This window comes from Brienomyrus brachyistius, chromosome 3, assembly GCF_023856365.1.
Source record: "Brienomyrus brachyistius isolate T26 chromosome 3, BBRACH_0.4, whole genome shotgun sequence".
Classification (NCBI taxonomy): Eukaryota; Metazoa; Chordata; class Actinopteri; order Osteoglossiformes; family Mormyridae; genus Brienomyrus; species Brienomyrus brachyistius.
The window spans coordinates 26,662,558-26,683,255 of NC_064535.1; the positions used below are offsets into that span (position 1 = coordinate 26,662,558).

Genomic DNA, 20,698 nt, shown 5'->3' on the forward strand with positions numbered 1-20,698 from the left:
ACCCCTAGGGGGTGCTCTGATTCACACAGCTGATACTTTTCCCATCGATGGCCAGTTGAGGGTTGGTCTTTGGCTTCTCGGTGCATTTTAGTGCCTGAGGCAAACTGCCCCTCTCCATGGTGTGATTCACTGAATTTTATTTGCAGAACCAAGTATTTGGAGGGTTCATATAGCAGTTGCGACAGCTTCTTGAACTGGGAGGGGTGTGGAAACAAGGGAGTATACACTGGGCCCCAGCTGAAAGCTGATTGGCCCCTGGAGCACCCATACCCCTGTCACTCACCAAATTCAAATTCAAAACATTATTGACTAATGATGAGGTTGGCTCTTCTATATGAATTATAGATTCTACAATCGCCCCTGGGGCAAGATGCAGATAGTGACACTGCAGCTAAAGAACACACAATGCACCTTTACCCAGAATGCAATTCCTCATATGGATTCATAGATCTTCTCCCACATGACCTTTCATCTCACCTCCGTGAGGATGAGCTGATTGTACCTTCTCCTCCTCCGTTCCCACGTAGAAAGGGGTTTTGTTGTTTTCCCTCCTGTCTTATTGGTGAATCGCTCCCAGCCCGCCCGTGGGAAATCACGCCCCAGACATGCCCCTCGCAGGCACCTCCGTGGTGAAATCCCCAGGGACGCTTATCTGCGTCGGAGGTGTCCCAGAGGCATCAGCTGCGTCTCGGGGAGAGAGAGGCGCGTCGCCGGTCGCTGTCCGCGGGGTCCCCCCTGGCTGCCGGAGCTGGCCTTGCATACTAATGGGGGATGAAAGGGTCACGTCGGTTTACTGCCTCTGGATTCTGTATTCCAGGCATCTCCTGAGCTCTGGGCCAATCAGGGCCGAACAGCGGATGATGCAGGCCCGCTCTCACTGGAGGGATTCCGAGGGACCTGGCGCGTGACGCCACTCCGTTAAACAGTTGAGTCGCTCACCTCTGCTCGCTCTCTTCCGCTGCTCTTAGCCTATACTACTACGTCTCTCTCTCTCTCTCTCTCTCTCTCTCTCTCTCTCTCTCGCCCATACTCACGCATATGAACAGCCCCGGCGCTACATAGATCTATTGTGTCTCTCCTCCCGGCCGGTAGTACATCGCCATGCCCACGACTCTTTCACAGCTGGCCAGAAGATAAGAGAGAGCAAGAGGCAGAGGGGGTCACCATTCCCCCCCTCCCTCATCGCTGCCACATCCTCCCACCTCCAGATGAGCAGCTCCCCCAAGGCAGCTCGTCAGATCTACAGCTAAGCACCAAAAGACAGAGGCAGTGTCCAGGTACGTGAGTCTCCCCTCTCGTGCTGAGCTGTTCGGAACATGTGTCACTCACCTGGGGGGTGTGTGGATGGTGCAGAATGTTGGGAACCTCAGATTTGTATACTGGGGGTGGGGGTTTACTCCTGCATGTGTTGTGACTTCCTTGTCTCAGACTCAGAGCTTTCGGCGATGCCATGCGTGGGTGGGAGTGTGGGTGTGGGGGGTGGGGGCTGGAGGTGGAGCCTGAGCATGGGATTTGCTAAGAAGCTGCGTGGCTCTCGGTGAGACATGTGCCCCCCCGGCTCGGCACGTTGGGACCCCACCAGCACGTGAAATCGTCTTCTGTCTCATTCCTCTAACTCCCCCGCCCACTCCCTCCTCCACATGTTTTCTATAGGCTTCAATGCTAACAAAAAAGATACTTTCTAGCACCTGGGAATAACCGGCACAGGGAAGCTGCCCTGTGCTGCTTCGGGTGCAGTTTTCCTCAGAGTGAGCTTAGGGCAGTGATGTTCGGGTGTGTTATCACTCGGGACGCAGCGTCGGGGAGCTCCGGATCACCGCGTTCCCGCCGATAACAGCTATCTGGGGCACACTCTCCGGTCACGCTGCGAGTTTGCTCGCCAGAGAGCTGCCAAAAGGAAAAAAAAAGTCCTCTGCGTCAGGATATAAGCTGTCATAGATCCCTGCTTGTGGGCGAATCATGGACATGTGCTCCGAGAGGTGAAAAGTGCAGAGGAAAATGCACCTCCTCTTGGGCGCTGGCTGCAGCCTCCCTTTGATCCATCCTCCCTGGATCGCCGTGTTTTAATAGCGCCCCCTCCTGGACCAAAGCAGGACAAGACCTGAGTCTCTGAAGCTTTGGACAGGGTTGGGAGGTACACCTCAAATGAGTCCCAGGGCCTGACTGCATGGACCCACTCATCTACTCCCCATGTTGACGTTGTAGGATGGTCATGTGATCTGTGCCGGTGATGCTGAAGTAAACAAAACATGGAACAGTGTAGATCCCTTCTGGAGCTGCCCATTATCGGTCTGTTGTCTCCTCCATCAAGAGGAGAGATCTGGGCCACCGTGAGTTGATATGCATGTTTGAATTATGGAACATTTCAACAGTGGAGGGAGAGGGGGGCTTCTAAGCCATGGATGGTCGGTAAAGGAACTAACTGGCTGTAGCACAGATCTGCTGGAACCAAAGAGTGGGATAAAAATAGAGCCCCCATTGCGGTTTGACCTTGCCCCCACTGACACGCCACAGGCTCCCCCCAGAGGACGCACGCACCTCCATTACACGCCCCCCTCCACTCCTCCATCGTTGAGTCTGGCCTCCTTACGTGTAAGATAACTTTGGTTCCTCATTGTAGACAGTCTGCCGTGTTTCAGGGTCGCAAATGAAAGGGCTCCGTTGCTGCCGTCATTGGAAACGTCTTTTGGTATTTAAGTCCACATCTTCTGTGACCAAAAGGCCCACACGGTATAAAATGTGTCAGCATACTTTCGTTGTAGGGTGAGGTCTATATTCTATTCTGTATTCTAATTAATCTCTTTTAGATTGAACACTGCAATGATTTTCTTACTCTGTGCGAGTTGGTCAGATAAGAAAATGTTGGCGAAGAGGTCAGTTTTATATTTCATGACTAGAACAAAAAAAGTAAATGATCAGGATGGACAATGTAGGACACGGTATTCGACTGTGGTTAAGGGTGGAGCATGGCCAATTAAAACCCACAGCTGTACTGCAGCCGGCATGTGCGGGATCGTCTGTTCTGGCGTGTGGCTTGAGAGGGACTCCCCCAGCCCGGAGGGGACAGGCTACCTGTCATTGTGTCATTATGCAGCGTAGACGGGACCTTCTCTTCTTATCGCCGCCGAGCGTCGGCTGATAGGATTAGACGAGCTGCACCAGCCCCGATGCCGCTAATCTACCTGCGGCCAGGAAGGTTCTGGAATTAACGAGCGGGGGGTGCACTATGACCCCCCTGGGCAGAGTTTATCCCACCTGTCAGGAGAAGGTCTTTGGCTGCAAGATAAGTGAGCGGCCAAATGGACGCCGGCCAAGAGACGTGGATCACCAGGTCTGCAGATGTGTGTGTGTGTGTGTGTTTAACCACACACAGTGTATGTACACTGTGTCAGGCCAATGTTAATATTCACCAAAAAATAGATTCTTATAATAATTCAGTGTTAGAAATCTGTTCCAGAAGGGGAATATTATTATAAAATGATATGTCTATTATTATAAATATAAAAATAATAAAAATAAATATAAAAATAAGCATATATGCAATATAATAGCTAATAGGGACACATTTGCTCCCATCTGGTTTTAAAACGGTGAACAGAGCCCAGTGACAGCTGGCTGGTCACCGACCCTATAGTGAGGAGGGTCGAGGTGAAGTTCATGCATGTGAGACGATCTCCTGCTCAGAGCTGTCAGCCCATTGGTGGAGGTGGGGAGGTGAAAGGCGGGATTAATTATTGCTAAAGGGCAAGTGGGGCTGGAGAGTGACGCTGGAGGACATCTTGAATATTTAATGAGCGTGATAAGGGTCTGCTCCGTGGGCTCCCGCTCGCACCGCAGCGAGAGCGGCTGCCCGCTCTGCCTGCTGCTCAAACTCGGAACAGCCGCACCCCACAGAGGCGATGTCAGCTGGGGGCAGGAAATCAGGGCTTTGCCCCAGGCGCAGTTTAAGTAGAAAATTCATTTTTTAAAATGCCGTTGCTATGAATCTGGATGCTTTTATTGAATTTCTCAGGCATGTAATGAAGCAGCCCTTAATTTACATTTTACTGATTTAGCGCACACTTCTGTCGGAAGCGACGTATATTTTTGAGAAAGCAGAGTCAGGCAGGGCAGCTGGTGGGGTTGGGGGTCTCGCCCCGGGGCCAGTGGGGAATCCACTCTGCTGACCCTGTGGATTGATCCAGCGATGGCATCCTAACCTGCTGAGACATATACCACTCGTGCTCTGCTCCCTGACAAAGGGCCGCAGTGGTCCCCTCTTGAGTAAGGAGGAGAAACAATGAGTGTTGATGTTTACTCATTTGGCCACACTTTTCTGCTTTAGTGGATGTAAACACTTCTGACCTGAATGAAGGTGTCAGTGAATAGGTGTGTAAAATAACGCCAAGTCAATGGCTGAATCTCTATATGCGTACTTGACTGTACTTGCGTACTCTATTTTTCTTCATCTTGCATTGGTGAAGACCAGCTCCGATACTAAGAACACAAGTTCACGATTACGGTAAAAATCCATGGATGTTGGTCTTGCTCCACCCCAAATATCAGGGATACGTCGGTTGCATCTTCGCCAAATGAGACCAATCCCATGATTCATTGCACCCCAAGTTCATTCTTGGAAGGCAGGTTAGCAAGACAGCTCTTGCCAGGACCACAAGTACGGTCTTTGTGTTCACGGTATTGAAATTCACCCCATCTGTACGTCAGTCCCCCTGGATTTAGCACTGCTGGGAAAGTGAAGCACTGCTGGAATCAGCCAATCACAGCAAAGATCTGTGCATGCAGGCAAGAGCCAGGTAGACTGTTCCATCCAGAGCCCCAGTGGCAAAGCAAGAAAACAGTGAATTCAAGCGAGCAATCCGTTAACACAGTGTTTTCTAATCCGGTCCTCGGGGACCCACAGATAGTCCACGTTTTTGAGCTGGGAGGGAGCTGTGGGTCTGTGGGTCCCTGAGGACCAGATTGGGAAATACTGCTTAAAGAGACCTTAGATGAAGAGTAGGAGAAAAGGTGGAAGCTGGGGGCCAGTTTTTCAGAACGTCGGATTGTCTAGCCTGATTGGTGGATGGGGTCAGGTCATCCCCAGTGCCTCCCTCCCTGATGGAACGTTAGCATCTGCTCGTTGTTTGTCACCATGGCGACCAAGCGGACCCCAGATCTCTCCGGATCTGGTGTGGGTACAATGGGCCGCTAAGTCGTATGTCACACACACCTCTGCTGGGCCCTTCATTTCCCATTCTGGGTGACCCTACCCCCGTATTTAAGGGACTGGCTATTTTAGCTTTATTCCCACTGCTACACAGACAGCGGAATGACAGCATTACAAATGAACTGATAGATAAGAGCATAAACAAGTAAATATGTTTGTTTGTTTAGTCTTGGTTAAGCGGACCAGGGCTGAGACCCCTCTTGAGGGTCACTATAAATTGGGCTCCCTTATCCCAGCTAGCATGGATGGTGGGGCGGGGGGAGGTTCTCGGGCAGCTCGACTGCAGTTAAAAGTGTGAAACTCTCTGGCTGGCGCTCAGCGATGACACGATTAAGCGCCGAGAGTCAGCTGACTCAGTGTCTGACACACATCTAGGGTGTGACCCGCTGGATGGCAGGAATCTCACGCGTTAAATTGGGTTATTTCATAGCCTTTTATCACCGCTCCTTCTGCGACTGTACGAGCTGGCCCTTAAAGATCGGCTGCCGCCTGCCTGGCACCACTGTGCCCCGTCGGCGGGGGCTCCGTAAATTTGGGGATTCCAAGGGCCCCTGCCACTCAGGGCCCTAACAAATTTGGAACATAAATGGATTGATCTGGGTTGCCCCTGCCTGTCCTGACTCACACCAGTTCCTTTATTAAGGACCCTGCATGTGATACGGGTGCGAGTGTGCTGGAATCCCCAAGGGCTCCGTTTGATGACACTCTCATTGGGGTAAGATAACAATCATATATATCAAGAATCCTTATGCAAATGGGTGCTTCATCCACACTACAATCTCCAATCACTCAAGAGGGTCAGAAAACAAATGCATGTATTTTTGCCAGGAGAATCAACAAAAGATAATGACTGTAACCCTGTATAATTAATTAACCCCTCGTTCATGACATGCAGGGACTATACAGCTGGGAGCACAGTGAAGCAGCCGCTTGGAAAGTGTGTCTGCTCGGTAATTTAGATGATAAGAAATTAACTGGTTGTTTCCAAAAAGCCATTTTGTACGTGATCTGAAGACGACCTGGTTTGTTTTTCCTCGCTGATTTGTTGGTAGTGGAGGAAGTGTTTTGCCTGCAGTTAATATCCATTTAAAATCAGCAGAATGCTTAATGGTTTCGGTTTTTAAATGGGGTCCTGACTTGCCAGAGTCACGTGGCTGAACTGAAGCAGGTGCAGCTCGTAGGGAAACAGGGAGTTTGGAGGCTTTGATGATGATGGCTATGATGGTCTGGCTGCATTTCAAAGGTGCCTCCAACCACTTCCGGCCCCTGAAAATGGCAAGATACAGTGGGACAGAGAATGATCTGGAGGCCTGATCTATACACATGTCCTAGCAGGACACGGCACCATCAGAGCAGTAGGTGCAAATGGATCCACCATCTGCTGTAAGTGCACCACTCGCCATTTGTGGATAAGGCAGAGAGTCGATAGATAGATAGATAGATAGATAGATAGATAGATAGATAGATAGATAGATAGATAGATAGATAGATAGATAGATAGATAGATAGATAGATAGATAGATAGATAGATAGATAGATAGATAGATAGATAGATAGATAGATAGATAGATAGATGTACAGCTTGATCAGGTTACATTAGTACAAACGGCTCACATCCATGCACTCCTCTACTCCCACTGGGACTTTTGTTTATTTTTTTTTTCACTGTTTGGCATTACTCGTATTAATTAATGAGTAACATTATTAAGTAGCACAAACAATATTTGAATGGAGTTGTCTACTATTAAATGCTGCCCCGGAATTCCTATAACAAGAAAAATTTAAGCTTAAAATATTATTCTTCCATTACAAAGGGAGTAGCTTTTGGAGTAACATTCATTTTCCTGTTACGGTTAATATTACAGGCTTGAAAAAATAATGCAGGGTGCGCGGCCGTACAATTGGCAGTCATGCATTAATTTCAAAGTATGTGAAACCTGCTTTGCAATTTATATTTCAGCTCAGGAATGTTGCAACCCAAGGCAGTCTGTCTAGTGATTACAGTGTGTCCCGGACAGTGCCCGCTTGGCAGGGCCTTTTTCGGGGGGTATCTGTTTAGGAGGGGGTCTTTCAGAGGTACGCCTGTCATATTTGCTCATTAGCATCAGCTGCAGGCCCCCCCCACTTCCGAATGTGCCCCAGGTGCATTCGTACCCTTTGTACCCCACCCTCACGCTCACTGGCGCTGACTACAAAGACTTCAAAGAGATTGCTTCAGACAACAGGCATCACTCGCTGCTTTAAAGTAAGCAGAATTTATTAGATGGCTGTGCATGGAAGTGAAAAGAGAGTCACCGCTACATGCGGCCAATAATTTATAAATAATGTCTTTTCAAATGTGACACCATCGTGCATATGTATGCAATAGACAATGTCAGATTAAAAATGGCTACCTAAACTTGTCCAGTTACTGTTATTTGAAAGCTATGCAGGTCTGTCTGGCTCAGTAATGTGACTGTGGGAATGTCTCCAACGGCAGTAACTCCTCAAAGCGCCCAGATCATAAACACTCCTCCTTACTGTTCCTCTTTCCCTCCAAGAACCAGCAAGGACATTAGCCGTGGAGCCTGCTTCTACTCGGCTTCTACTCCGCTACACGTTACACCATCTTTAGATCTGAATCACTGGAAAATGCAATACTGCAATATCAATCGAGACCGAATGAATGGGGCTGGAGACATAAACCACACATCTGTTTGGATTCTGAAGGAAATCTATCCTGGAATGAACTGACTCTATCTGTTAAAAAAAGTGGCTCTGATAGCTGTTTAAAGTGTTCTTTTTGAAATCAAATTCAACAAAGCAATCTGCGAGGTAGTAAAACAGAAAGGAAAAAAAAACAAGTAAACTGTGAAACAATCCAGTTTCTTTGGAAATAGATGCAGATTAGCCCTGCTTGTTCTCAGAACTGAGGGCCATTTGCATGTTATGGATCTTGACAACCTTTTAAAAATTAATTTGACTTACAAATCTGAGGCCTGTGGAGACGGCAGAGGCAAACGGAGATCCGGCTTTTTGTTCTTGGAAATCGCTTGTGCGATGACGCTGTGCAGTGGGTATGCTTGCGAGAAACAGAAAGCGAATCGCGTCTGAGGGTCACCAGCTTTCTCAACACAACGAGGCTTTCGGATCACAGTCCAGCCTGGGCTCAGCTCCCACCTCATCTGTCATTCTGTCTGTGTGATTGATCCCCATCAAACACTCAGACCTGGAAACCACTTATGGAGTCCATTTTGGAATTTTTACAAGTGATGCCCCAGCAGATGTTCATATCTATCTGCGAGAGCCAGTGTTATCACAATTAATTTACTGCATTTTTTTATCTAAAAAAATGAGAACACAGGGTTGGACCATCCCTGGAGCAACTAGAGGTTAAGGGCCCCGCTTAAGGGCCCCGCTTAAGGGCCCGATGGTGAAATTAAACCAGCGACCTTCCGTTCACAGGTACAGCCTCCTAATCCACTGAGGTACAGACCGCCCCCCATAGAGGTTTGAGAATTTAAAAGGGAGGATGTCCAAAATATGATGGGGGCGGGGGGGTGATTAATTATATGGTGACCCTGGTGCTTTATTTAGCCCTCTGCCTCCCCGAGAGGCGTATCGATTGACGAACAGCCTCGGGTGTGAAGGGTCTGGATGAGAACCTTAAAAATCAGCAGGATGGGAAATCGGCTGTGGCTCACTCAGCTCTGCTTATATTTATGTAAGACGGAGTGCCGGTTTGAAGAGCACATTGCTCCCAGAGCGTCTCGCTGTTCCTCCCTTTCATCTGGGATGGAACCACAGATAGCTGTGGATGACGGGGGTCCGCTTGGGCTCACGGCTGGGGAGGAAAAAAACACACTGCGCGATGAAACAGAAGCACCTGGCATTTTATACGTCCCGTCGTTCTCTGTGATCTGGGATTCCGAGCTGCGGCAAAGAATTCCAGCAGCAAGCGAAGGAGAGAGATTTTCCTTCCTGGACAGCAATCTTCTAAAACCTTTGGCTGGGACGCTGCCAAATAACTTGCTAATGATCTGATTAATTGCTAGCAGGTTGCATTGAGAATGTGCAGTTTAGTGAAACACGGTCTGTGTTTTTTTCCCCACCTGATAGCTGCGCTGTACATTAGCGAGGGGTAAATTGCAAATGTCTTTTCCCTGATTCATCTCATTAGCAGCCTCCGCTACATGAGGCCCTGCGATGGAGATGTGCCCATGTGCCGCTTCTCATTTTGGTATGTAACGGGTCATCAGGATAAACACACTGGGCACATAACCATACCTCCCTGATCATTTGACTGCTTGGTTTCTCAGTCTATGATCATCACTGCTATGGACACAATACATGGTAACACTTTATATTGACTGCGTCTTTATAATGCATTCATAATGCATTCATAGAACATTCAGTGCACCTTCATAATGCATTCATAATGCATTCATAGAACATTCAGTGCACCTTCATAATGCATTCATAATGCATTCATAAGGTATTCATAGAACATTCAGTGTACCTTCATAATGCATTCATAGAACATTCAGTGCACTTTCATAATGCATTCATAATGCATTCATAGAACATTCATGAGCAGCATGTAACTATACTTTAACATACTAACATGCCTTCACAGCTTTAATACAAACATTATATACAGTAGTATGATTATAATGTTTGTTATTGTCGTATAATATTTGTTATTAATGTATGTAAAAGCTGTTAAGGTATGTCATTTTTATGCTAAATGTTATGCAGGTTTTTTGGTAACACTACTCCAGAGTCCACAAATACATAACAGTAATTCAGTTACTACTGAACAAATATCATCAGTACTTGACATAAATAAAGCGTCATGATTCATTAATGATGAAAAAGCATCAGATCAGTAAGTTTTACTTCGGTTGTTCATGACGATTGTTCCTTCGGTGCTTCACAAACGTTTGCAGAATAAACTGATAGACTCACAAGTATAGTGATTGCTTGAGATAAAAGATGCGTCACAATCATTCGTTAATGATGAACGAACATGAGATCAGTATGTAAGTTTATGGTTAATTAATACATAAGTAAAAGCCGCATAATGCTACATAATTTGATTAGTGACACTACACAACCAAGAAACAGAAGGAAAATTTATGATAACTATGCATTCATAGGATTAAAACTCAAATCCATCTGCACAATAAACACAAACTGACCATTCAGTAGCAGTACAAGTTACTAAATATTGCTATTATGTAGCAGTGCTGAGTAAATGCTTTATTAATAATAATTCCAAATATTGTGGTACTGAATACATTATAAATATTATGTGTTATTATGTTACTGGTGGCATTCTTATTGGCTGCTCTTTCCATTTCTATAGATGGAACTACTTTTCAGTACCGTGACGTCAGCCACTCACAACAAGCACAGGCAGAATGGTATCTTTCCATCCTCCCTTCCTGCATTTAGTCTTTCCGCTGATTCTTTCTCTACAGCACTGCTGATAAATTATCCGTTTATGCAGCCACATGTTTTGGTGGAGCTGTGCCAGTTGTGTGGCTTGCTGAGCAGGTCTGCCGCGGGGGGGGGGGACGTATCTGTCCACATTTTTAGGTGATACGCCACCTGTTGGCCATTTTTTTCCAAGTCTTTCGGCAGCGCCAGGGCACCCCCTCGATGATCTGTCTCCTAACGGGAGGCTCAATAAAAGGTAATTTTACATAAAGTGGGTTCTGTACCACGTCCACTGCACTGCATTGTACAACTGCCACTTGATACGGAAATAAACAAGCTGAGTAAATTGGCCTTACAGCCTGGGTTCCACCGACAATGCATTCAATTACTATCACAGCTGTGATGGTAATTACCTTTTTTCCCCAAACAAAAAAAGAAAGTAAAAAGCCTGCTTTTGTGGATTTTGCCCTCCCTTACCGAGGGAGGCACAGAGGCTTAACACTGGCTACGCTTTCTCGCGTTTCCTGCGCACTGGGGTCCGGCTGGAGCCCGGTAACGCGGCACTGGAGGTTATCCAGGTGCAGAGCTGACGCCGCCTCACTTTGGACGCTGTGAAATCTGATTTGCCCATATATATTACAGGCAGTTCCGTCATTGTTTGTCTCTAGGCCTGCAGGAGAACCCCCATCCAGTGGCATGCATGGTTGTTCTGACGAATTTTCTAGATTAAAATGAAATGAGGCATTGCTTGCCATTGGCACAAATACATTTAAGAACATAAGAAATTTACAACTGAGAGGAGGCCATTCAGCCCATCAAGCTTGTTTGGGGAGAACTTAACTAATAGCTCGGAGTTGTTAAAATCTTATCTAGCTCTGATGTAAAGGAACCCAGGGTTTTAGCTTGCGCTACACTAACAGGAAGACTATTTCATACTCTAACTACACGCTGTGTAAAGAAGTGCTTTATCAAATCCAGTTTAAAATGTTCTCCTGCTAATTTCCAGTTCTTGTATTTGAACTAATATTGAAGTAACTATATGGTTTAACAGCATCCAGACCTGTTAGAATCTTCTATATTCTTATATACATAAATTATCTAATAAGTACCTGCTGCTGTTAACCATTTTTCAATCTAAGCTTGCTTCTTTTCACATGCTGTCTTTTAAGACACACACACACACACACACACACACACAAATTTACAGTTGAAAGTGAAGTTTGGGGTCAAAGCACAGTCAGCCATTTTTCCTGCATCCCTAGAGTATTTCAGAGGGCTAACTTCAGGTCACAGGCACAGAGGCCTGGGCCGCACAGCACCACCCCCAGACCCCCCCTTCCTCTGGACTCTGCCCAGTCCCCTCTCCCCAGTGCCTACCCTTGTCTGCCCTTGGCATATTCCATTATTGCCTGTTTTGCCACGTCCTTCAAACAAACAGCACCCAAAACAAGCTCATTACACTTCCAGGGTGCCCCTTCTGCTGTGCTTCTGAGCGCTTCGAGGATTGTTTTCGAATCTGCTTGATGAAAGCGCACTCCAAGCTGCTTTAAAAATCAGCAGGGAGTGCTGCCTCATTTATTTCTTTATTTATTTTTCTTTCTCTGAGGTCTATTTTGGGCAACCTGAAATTCCCCTCCTGAAATCAGGATGTTCTCTGTGCTGCAGGGTGTGCTTGGGGCCGTGTGTGGCTCTGCAGGTTAGGGCACTGTGCCTGTAATCAGAAGGTTGTTGGGTTAAATCCCATGGTGGCTGTAGTGATGTCACCATTGGGCCATTAAGCAAGGCCCTTGACTCCTTATTGCATGAGGGACTGGTTGCCCCTACTTTCACAAATATACACTGTGTAAGAGTGCCCCCCAAATAACCAAAAATGTGTTCCTATGACCAGAATTTTAGTCAAAGTGTTTAATTACATATTTTTTTTTGGCCCAGTCCTTCTTCAGATTTTAGCCCATCTGTTGTTTTCCGGCATTTATGTTTGAACATACAAGCCAACTTTCTCCATGTCCTATAAAGGTTATTCTATCAGTAGACTTAAGTATGTCTGTATCTTTCTACTGAGCCGGTTTGTTTTCAAAACACACTGTAAATAATCTTCTGTAGGTGCATCATTAGACTCTGCACTGTCACACCCATCTTTGATCATGAGGCTTTGCCCTGAATCTTTATCAAGTCCGTATCATTGACAGCCAAACTGAAAGTGTTGAAACTTTCCTGATGCACTGAGGTATTAACACAATCTCTCCAAATTATGCTCTAACCTTATTTGAAGATTTAATTCATCTCCAGGTACTTTAAAGCTTAGTTGTAGTTAAAACACAATCTCTCCATCTCAGGAATATCTTATCTTTTGTAACATGAACCAAACACTCAGTCCTTTGTCATACTTAAAGGCATTTGAATATCTTTTTGAATCGGTTGCCTCTTATCCATTGTCCCCCAATGAATATGGCTATGAATTTCAGTTTTTTTGTCCTTTTCTTCAGCCTTGTCAAGGTACTAATAACTCAAACATCCCCTCATATATGTTATAAAGGAATAAGCCTATTCCTGCTGTGGGTGGATGCCCCACCCTAGGTTAGTCCCTGCTTTGCACCCGTAGCTTCCAGGATAGGCTGCGGGCCTCTAGTACCCTGCATAGGACAAGTGGGTATATAAAATGGATGAAAGGATGTTCAAGTATGGCCCAAACAATGGCGTGTCCAAACTGTTGACTGGCACTGTATATGCACGTATATATAATATTCATATTTCTGTGTATATTCTATGTGATCATTTTTATATGGGATGATGCACCACATGCAGGGCATCTTGGGGTATGTGTGAGTCGGTTTGCTGTTGCTGCTTGTTCCTATGACAGCTGCCCCCACTTGTCAAGTCCAAGAGGGGTGACAGGGTGTGACGGAGTGTGACGGGCAGCTGCGAGAGCCTGCGTTTGCCTGTGCCACGGGCCAGTCTGTCAGTGTGAGCGCAATGAATGTGTGTGTGTGTATGTTGTGTGTGTGTGTGTGTGTGAGGGGGGGGGGCTTGCATAGATCACATTTCAGGACCAAATTGTCCCCAAAGTGTAATAAAACCTGAAATTTCCATACTTTTGGGGTCATCTTTTGAGGTCCCCATTTGGATAACCTCAATTTTATAAAAATCTGTGAATGCAATCGAAAAAGTAAAAATGCCAAAAGTCTTGTATTTGGGTTGGTTACTAATGGTTAAGGTTAGGAATGGGTAGAGGTTAGGTACACCAACTGTGTGTGTGTGTGTGTGTGTGGTGTGTGTGTTGATTAAGTTTATATTACATTATGGGGACCAAATGTCCCCCACAATGTAATAAAAACCTCTTATTTTGATGCTGTGGGGACCATTTTTCCATTCCCCAAAAGGGGAAACTCTATTTTATTAAAATCTGTGAAATTCAATGAAAAAACAAAAACTCTTGTATTTTGCTTGGTTATTGGTTACTTATGGTTAGGGCTGGGATTAAGGTTGTCACAGTTAGTGTTAGCATATTTCCCATAGAAATGAATGAGCGGTCCGCATAAAGATATGATTGCACTCGTGTGTGTGTGTGTGTGTTTGTGTGTGTGTGTGTGTGTGTGTGTGTTGGTCCTGCTTGCTGCCTCCCTCCCCCTTGGCCACACACTTGCCAAAAGCTGCATCTCTGGGGCTAATAAAATTAAATATCCCTTGCCTTCCGGAAAAGCCCTCATTTCACCCCCGGTTCATAATATTAAGTTTTAAGCAAAAACATTCTGACTGTAATTGGTACTGTGGTCGATCAGCAGTTTTGGACCACGGGAAAGAGTCTTAATTACGAGCAGGGTGGCACTTTTCACCCCTGGCTCGGTGGGGCTCGGAGCCCACAGCAGCCCTCCCCCTACCCCACACTGCTTCCCTTAATGGGGGACTGCCGTACACGTCTCAGTGCTGTGCAGTGACCCAGAGGCCCAGAGTATGAAGAAGAATTTAAATGCGACTGATTGAGCAAGGCTGCCTTAATTGCCTTTTCCATTTTCGGAAAATACGATTTCGCCCCGGTGCAGATCATGCGGTCGTGATAATCACACGATCTGTTTAGAGCACGAAAACGTCTGCCATCAGTGCACGTCTCAGTGTCCCCTGTGTTTGCTCTGCTAAATTAGGTGGCTGAGATTTAAAAAAAAACCTAAAGAAAAAGATAAGAATGAGGTGCATATAAAGTGAGGTGGCTAAAATCTACCTGCGGTTAATGATTTATGGATCAAGGATCAAAGAATTTTATTTGTCATTGTGTGACAATGTGGGATTAAACAGGTACTATGGAATTTAGTAATATGTTGTATGGGTAACACTTTACTTGGGGGGGCACAAATAATACAGTACTGTGCTGTCACATACATATTAATTAACCACAAACTTAGTGTTACTTTTATATTGACCTCATGTTCGTTCATCATTAATGAATCGTGACACGTCTTTTATCTCAAGCAATTACGGCATATATACTATATCTGTTAATTCTGTAAACCTTTGTGAAATGCTGAAGGAACTGCTAAGGAACTACTAAAGGTATGAGTCATGAGTAACACCAGTGAAATACTGATCTCATATTTCTTCATCATTAATGAATCGTGGCACATCTTTTATCTCAAGTAACTATTTTTCTTCACGATTTGTACTCCAGTAGCAACTCAGTTACTACTAAGTGTTTCTGAGGCTTGTCAGAAGGCTTCCCCATACTAATCTGTCCTCCCCTTTATCATGACAAATGATGCACTGACAGGAAAAATGTGGCTGCCGTACCAGTTTCCAACCAGTTCAACCCTCTACCCACTGGTTATTCCGCTGGTTCTCACTTCTCAGATTCGGTAATCCCACCCACTGTAACTATCAATGCCTCATCTCCCCAATCACTGCAATCGAGTACTGCCCTGCCCTAATCCATTAGCCCCGTGCAGAGGAAGTTCCGCCCACCCCGGACCACTGGCATGCTCACCAACTCATCCTGCCTCTTAATAATCCGCTAACAGGCATAGCAGGGGAACGGTTATAATTTGCCAAATTAGTCAAAGTAAGAGTCTGAGAAAATGAAGGTTAAATGGACTGAGGGCCTGTAGTTCTTAATGATGGCCGAGTTGAAGTGGGATGGCCATTGCTCTGGCCCATCGACTTTTTCCCTCTTTTATATGAGGGCTGCTCTCCGGCACCAATCCACGGTACGGACCTGGCTGATTAGGAGCTTACTCACGTCCAGAGGCTCCCCTGCCCTTCTTTCAGTCATTTATGTGTCCTTGTCTCGCACCGGTTGTCCATCGTTCATTGATTTAAGGACGGTTTGTCTCTGTGACCCTGCAGATCAAGGGTACAACGATTAAGGGCCGGCTTCCTGTAGACTGAACGCTTCTCGGTGTCATATAATGTGAGTCCATGCATGTGCTGTTTTTTTTTTTTTTAAATTATGTGTGATGAAGCTAATTGAATTAGTATCTGCCCCTGGCTTAACCCCATTAGCGATGCGACTCGAGGTTGCCGAGTTATTTCCTTATAGATTATCCAACAATAAACGTCGCTCCGCTCGGCTTGCAGAACTCGGTCTGTAGTTTAATGAGCCCATTAAGTGCCGCTTACGATCATATACGCCACAAAGCAGAAATGATCCCGGCCAGCTTTGTCTGCGCTGAGAAATGTATAAAGGCATCACCTACAGTACCAGTTCAATTTCTGGACTCACCTCACATGCTTTTAATGATTTATCTCGGGTTTAGCTAGAGTATATTATTCACCTTATAGTGGCCTGGGGCAATGATGTAATACTTGTCAAATATTGCAGCGTTCAGCATCTCAAAATTTCCTCAAATTTTACTCTCTTCAAAACAGCCCCCTTTTACTTCGATGACAGCATTCTTTCAACCAGCTTCCTTACAGCTTCCTGTATGTGGCCACCTGGAATGCTTCACCAACAGTCCTGAAGGAGTTTTCCACAAGTTCTGGGAACACATTAGCTACCTTGCTCTTACTCTTCGATCCAACTCATCCCAATCCAGCTCAATAAGGTTTAGGTTGGGGGGATCGTAGGGGGGTTAGGTCATCGGTCTCAGCATTCCGTCTCTTCCCTCTATTTCAAGATAGCACTCACTGCATAACCTCAAGGTGTGCGTAGGGGTGCTATCTTGTTGTATTCAGGAGGTGTGTCAGGATCTTTTACTGGTGCTGTATTTCACATTGTTAAGTGCCACAAGTGATGTTCCCACCCCTCCCACACTTATGAAGGCTGACCACCATTTGTCGGTGCAATGGCACCTCTCTAAAGTAAATGTAAGACTTGAAATCAACTTGGATTCAAAGGAAAGTGGCTGTTCCTACATATCTTGTCTTGAAATTGCTCAGCTTTTACTCCTTAATGCAAGTCTTAAGGGTGTTCGATTGAATTTAACAGCGTACAGACGGAGTGACTCAAAGAGGAAGATATTTGAAGGTCTCCACAGCGCCTGGTTTATTAAAATTTAGACCCACATTCACTTTTTAATCTCTCCTCCCTGTAATTATGCATGGAACCAGTACAAAGAGAGTTATTTATTTCTGGAGTAAGGCTGTTCTGTCATAAAAACCCTGCTGCAGTTGTTTTTTTTTCTGGGTCAGGCGCTAGAGCAGGAAATCGTCCTCATAAGGTGGCGATGCAGATTATATGGTCATTTTCTTTATTGCCTTAAATGAGTATTAGAGTGACTCACCGAGGGATTCTCGCCTGGTGTTCCGTCTCGCCTCGTCAAGGGGCGAGTCTGCTGGTGGAATTTGGGATTGGGGATAAACGGGGAGGACGGTGGCATTCCTCAGAGCCGTAACCGATCCGTAAATCTGTTAACGCCCTGACGCTCCACCGCGTTGTGCCGTAACAGACTGATAATTGCGTTTGTCGGTAAGGGAAGAGGTGCCGCTAGTTATCTTTGGGAAATATTGGGAGTGCCATCTGGAAGCGTCCAGCCCTGACTGGCTCCTGGCGCCCGGGCGCTGCCAGGTAGCGACCTGTCCTGTTCCGCTCGTTCAATTCACACTTGCGCGGATGAGCACATTAACACCAGGGCTAGCTCGCGCCGGCGCGGTCAAAAACACACACTGCCAGGGAGCGTGCCGGGCTGCGGGCCCTCTCTGTGCGGCTTGTAAATGTGGCTCCATGGCAACGTTAGCTTTCACTTTATTACATTTGCAAATCTATGTTATGGGGTTCTCTTCCATCAAAAGTTTTAAAAAATACATTTTTAAAAAAGACTGTTGAACCCGAGGCTAAGTTTGAAAAAGTTTGGTGATGGTCATTCTCCATCCCAATTAGGCAGCTGGTGAAATATGTCTCAGCCTTGCCTCTGAAGGGCAAAGAGGCGGTCAGACAATGGCTTGGATCACAGCTTGATCTAAGGAGGGGTTTAGGGGGGTATGGACAATGCGCTCTAGATTACCCTAGTAACCTCTCCTGGAAGTGGTCAGCCAATCACAAAGACCAATTATATTAATTGTTATGGACCAATTTAGTCAATTTCGTCTATGATATAAAAAAATAATGAAACAATAATGATACTTTTTCCTGGAATGACGAAGTACCACGTGATAACGAGCTGATGCCCAACCTACGTTTGAAAGTTCTTGGCTATATGAAGGCCTACAGAAGATGCCTTGCTAAAGAGGCTAGACTGTGTCCATGTACAGTAATCAGCTTTAGCAATCAGCTTCTGTTTACCAGACCGTTAGATGGATAAACACAGTCCTAAGAGCAAAGGGGGTATTGCAGTAGAGCTGGCTGCTGTACTGGCTCCCTCTGCAGGACAGTCAGAGGCATTGCCCGTGGAATGTGGCAGCAAACTTAATTAGAACTCCAAAGCCTCAATCACTGATGTGCACATAGAGTAAGATTCCCACCAACAAAGGAGTTGGCGCCTCCTATTTCGCTTTCTGGGTCTTGCAACATTAATGGTTCTGGGCATGAAGATACGATCTCAGCATCAGTTGAAAGTTTGTTCTTCAATTCATGTTGAGGTTCGTTTCGGAGCAAGCTTGACATAATTACATTTTCATCTTTAGGGATAAAGGGAGGTAAAATTGTAAATAATAGAGTTACAAGGCGATGACCGTCCCAAACCCTGCAGGCTGTAAACAGAATGCCACTCTACTGCCGTCAAGCTGAGTACAGTTGGGTGTATGAAATTAGTCAAGGCTTGTACACATTCTGACAATCCAATATAGTTCTTAATGCAGTACAGTGTTAGTGTCTGGCGAGTCTCATTCGGTTACCGCTGATCAAGATGTCCTGTGTGACAGTAGCCCAAGCATATTTGGCCTGTGAGACTCGGAGTCGATATCACGCCGCTGCCTGCGTGCTTATTCCCGGCTCAGAATTACAATCATTTGTGGCCCAAGGGAAGTGACAGTGGAGGCTGCATTGGGCGACGTGAGAGGCGTGATGCTCCGGGAGGGTTATGTAATATCTCCCCGCTGGATGTGGAGCAGAAGAGTTGGTAGGAGGACAGCCCTTCTTCGTGCTCTCTCTGCTTCCCTCAGTGCTTTCCACACACGTCGGCCATGATCGGTCAATCTGGTGCTTCACTGTAGGGTTTCATTCCCTTAGCAAGGGCGTAAATTTTGGTATGGATGCTAGGGATGTGTCCCTACCAATACTGGGGGAGTGCCGTGTGTTTTTGAGGGGGTGGGGGATTCGGGGCTGATTTGGTTCCTACCAATATTGGCACCAAATCTATGCCCTTGGTCCAGGATTTGTCTGAAAGTCCCTCAAAAAAATCAGCAGTCCAAACTCTGACCACTTGTCGACGTTCCTAGATGACTGTTGATAATTACATCTGTATTCCCTAATGATCGCACCCTATTGGGTATTTTCGTTGAATGCAGTTTCATGGTACTGAACATCCTTTCAGGAATTTACTCCTATAAAAAGACACAAGATGCTGTTATCAGCCGCAAAGGAGTCTGACCAAAATAAAATGCAATCGACCCTTCCACACCTGTGTTTGCGTATAACTCAGGTTGCTGCAACTTGCATCACTGTGTCTAACGTACAGACTCCAAAGCGGGGCGAGTGCTGCAGGTAATGCGGCAAAAGGCCCTGGCGGCACATGCAGTGGCCGCGTTGGGAGTTGCGGACCAGCCACACTCGGTGCAGCGAGCAGCTCTTCGGTTTTGGCTGTCTGAAGCGAACGCTGATTTAATGCAGTTATTAAAGCATGTAATGCCTTTGAAAATTCACACCTGGGGCCTTTTTACGGTTGACGGTGCCGCTCTTCATCAGCTGCTGTAATTATTCCCAGCTGCCTGCGGAGGGGGCTGTGGGGGGTTATCTCCCCCTCGTAGATGCCAAACCCCATTTCTCTGTGGAGAAGCCGCTTGATTGAAACGTCAGGAGCGGCGAGCGCGTGGCCCGGAGAAGTGCCACTGCTCGCTTGCAGCCCGGACGGCCCTGATTGGCTTTAATATGGTGGCGTAATGAAGTCACCGCGTGCGAGCTCCCTGATAACGAGACAGACGTCGCACAGTCGCGGGAGCCTTTCCCACCGGTGTGTTTCTCTCCCATCAACACGAGTACCACATGGCCCTTTGGCGAATGCATCCTTCTTCCTTCGTCGATGTGACGAGCTTTAGCGATAGCGACGACTGCTCCGACATGTAGGTATCGGCGATGAAGTTGCCGTTGCATGTATGTTTTAGCATAGTTATTATCTAGCCATGAAAGTGACCCCGGAGGCCAGTTGCTTAGCAATTGTTCTGTCTTATTAGTGAGCAAAATGGAGAATTCCTGGAGGGCGGTTTCTGAAGTGCGGTTAGCTGTTAGCCAGCTAAATGTCGTAAACACAGCAGGTATTACAGCTCTCTAGTAGGGATTCAGAAAGTCCACCGAAGGTCCGTGTTGATGTACTCTTTCTCCTGACTTGCAGTCCACTGGACGTTTGCCAACTTGGGGGCGACACGAGGAGTGTGTAGAAATAATATCTTAACAATATCTCCGGAGACTAATCAGAGCCAAATGTTTGGGGGAATTATGGGAGATCGAAAGACAATTTTTCCCAAAAGAACCAGCTTTACATTCATACCAGATCA

At 46.2% G+C, this 20,698-nt stretch overlaps 1 protein-coding gene across 4 annotated transcripts in view; it reads left to right on the forward strand.

The window, feature by feature from the left end:
- Positions 1–1,059: 1,059 nt before the first annotated feature.
- Positions 1,060–20,698, forward strand: part of LOC125739058 (synaptotagmin-1-like) — a 114,647-nt gene continuing 95,008 nt past the window's right edge. For 2 of the 4 annotated variants that reach the window (XM_049008742.1, XM_049008743.1), the window contains exon 1: positions 6,489–6,589. In XM_049008742.1, coding sequence (XP_048864699.1) covers positions 6,504–6,589 — 86 coding nt within the window. In that variant the 5' untranslated portion in view covers positions 6,489–6,503. Of the gene's footprint in view, positions 1,278–6,488; positions 6,590–20,174; positions 20,267–20,698 lie in introns of those variants that run through there. The other 2 variants (XM_049008747.1, XM_049008744.1) reach the window with 2 other exon arrangements.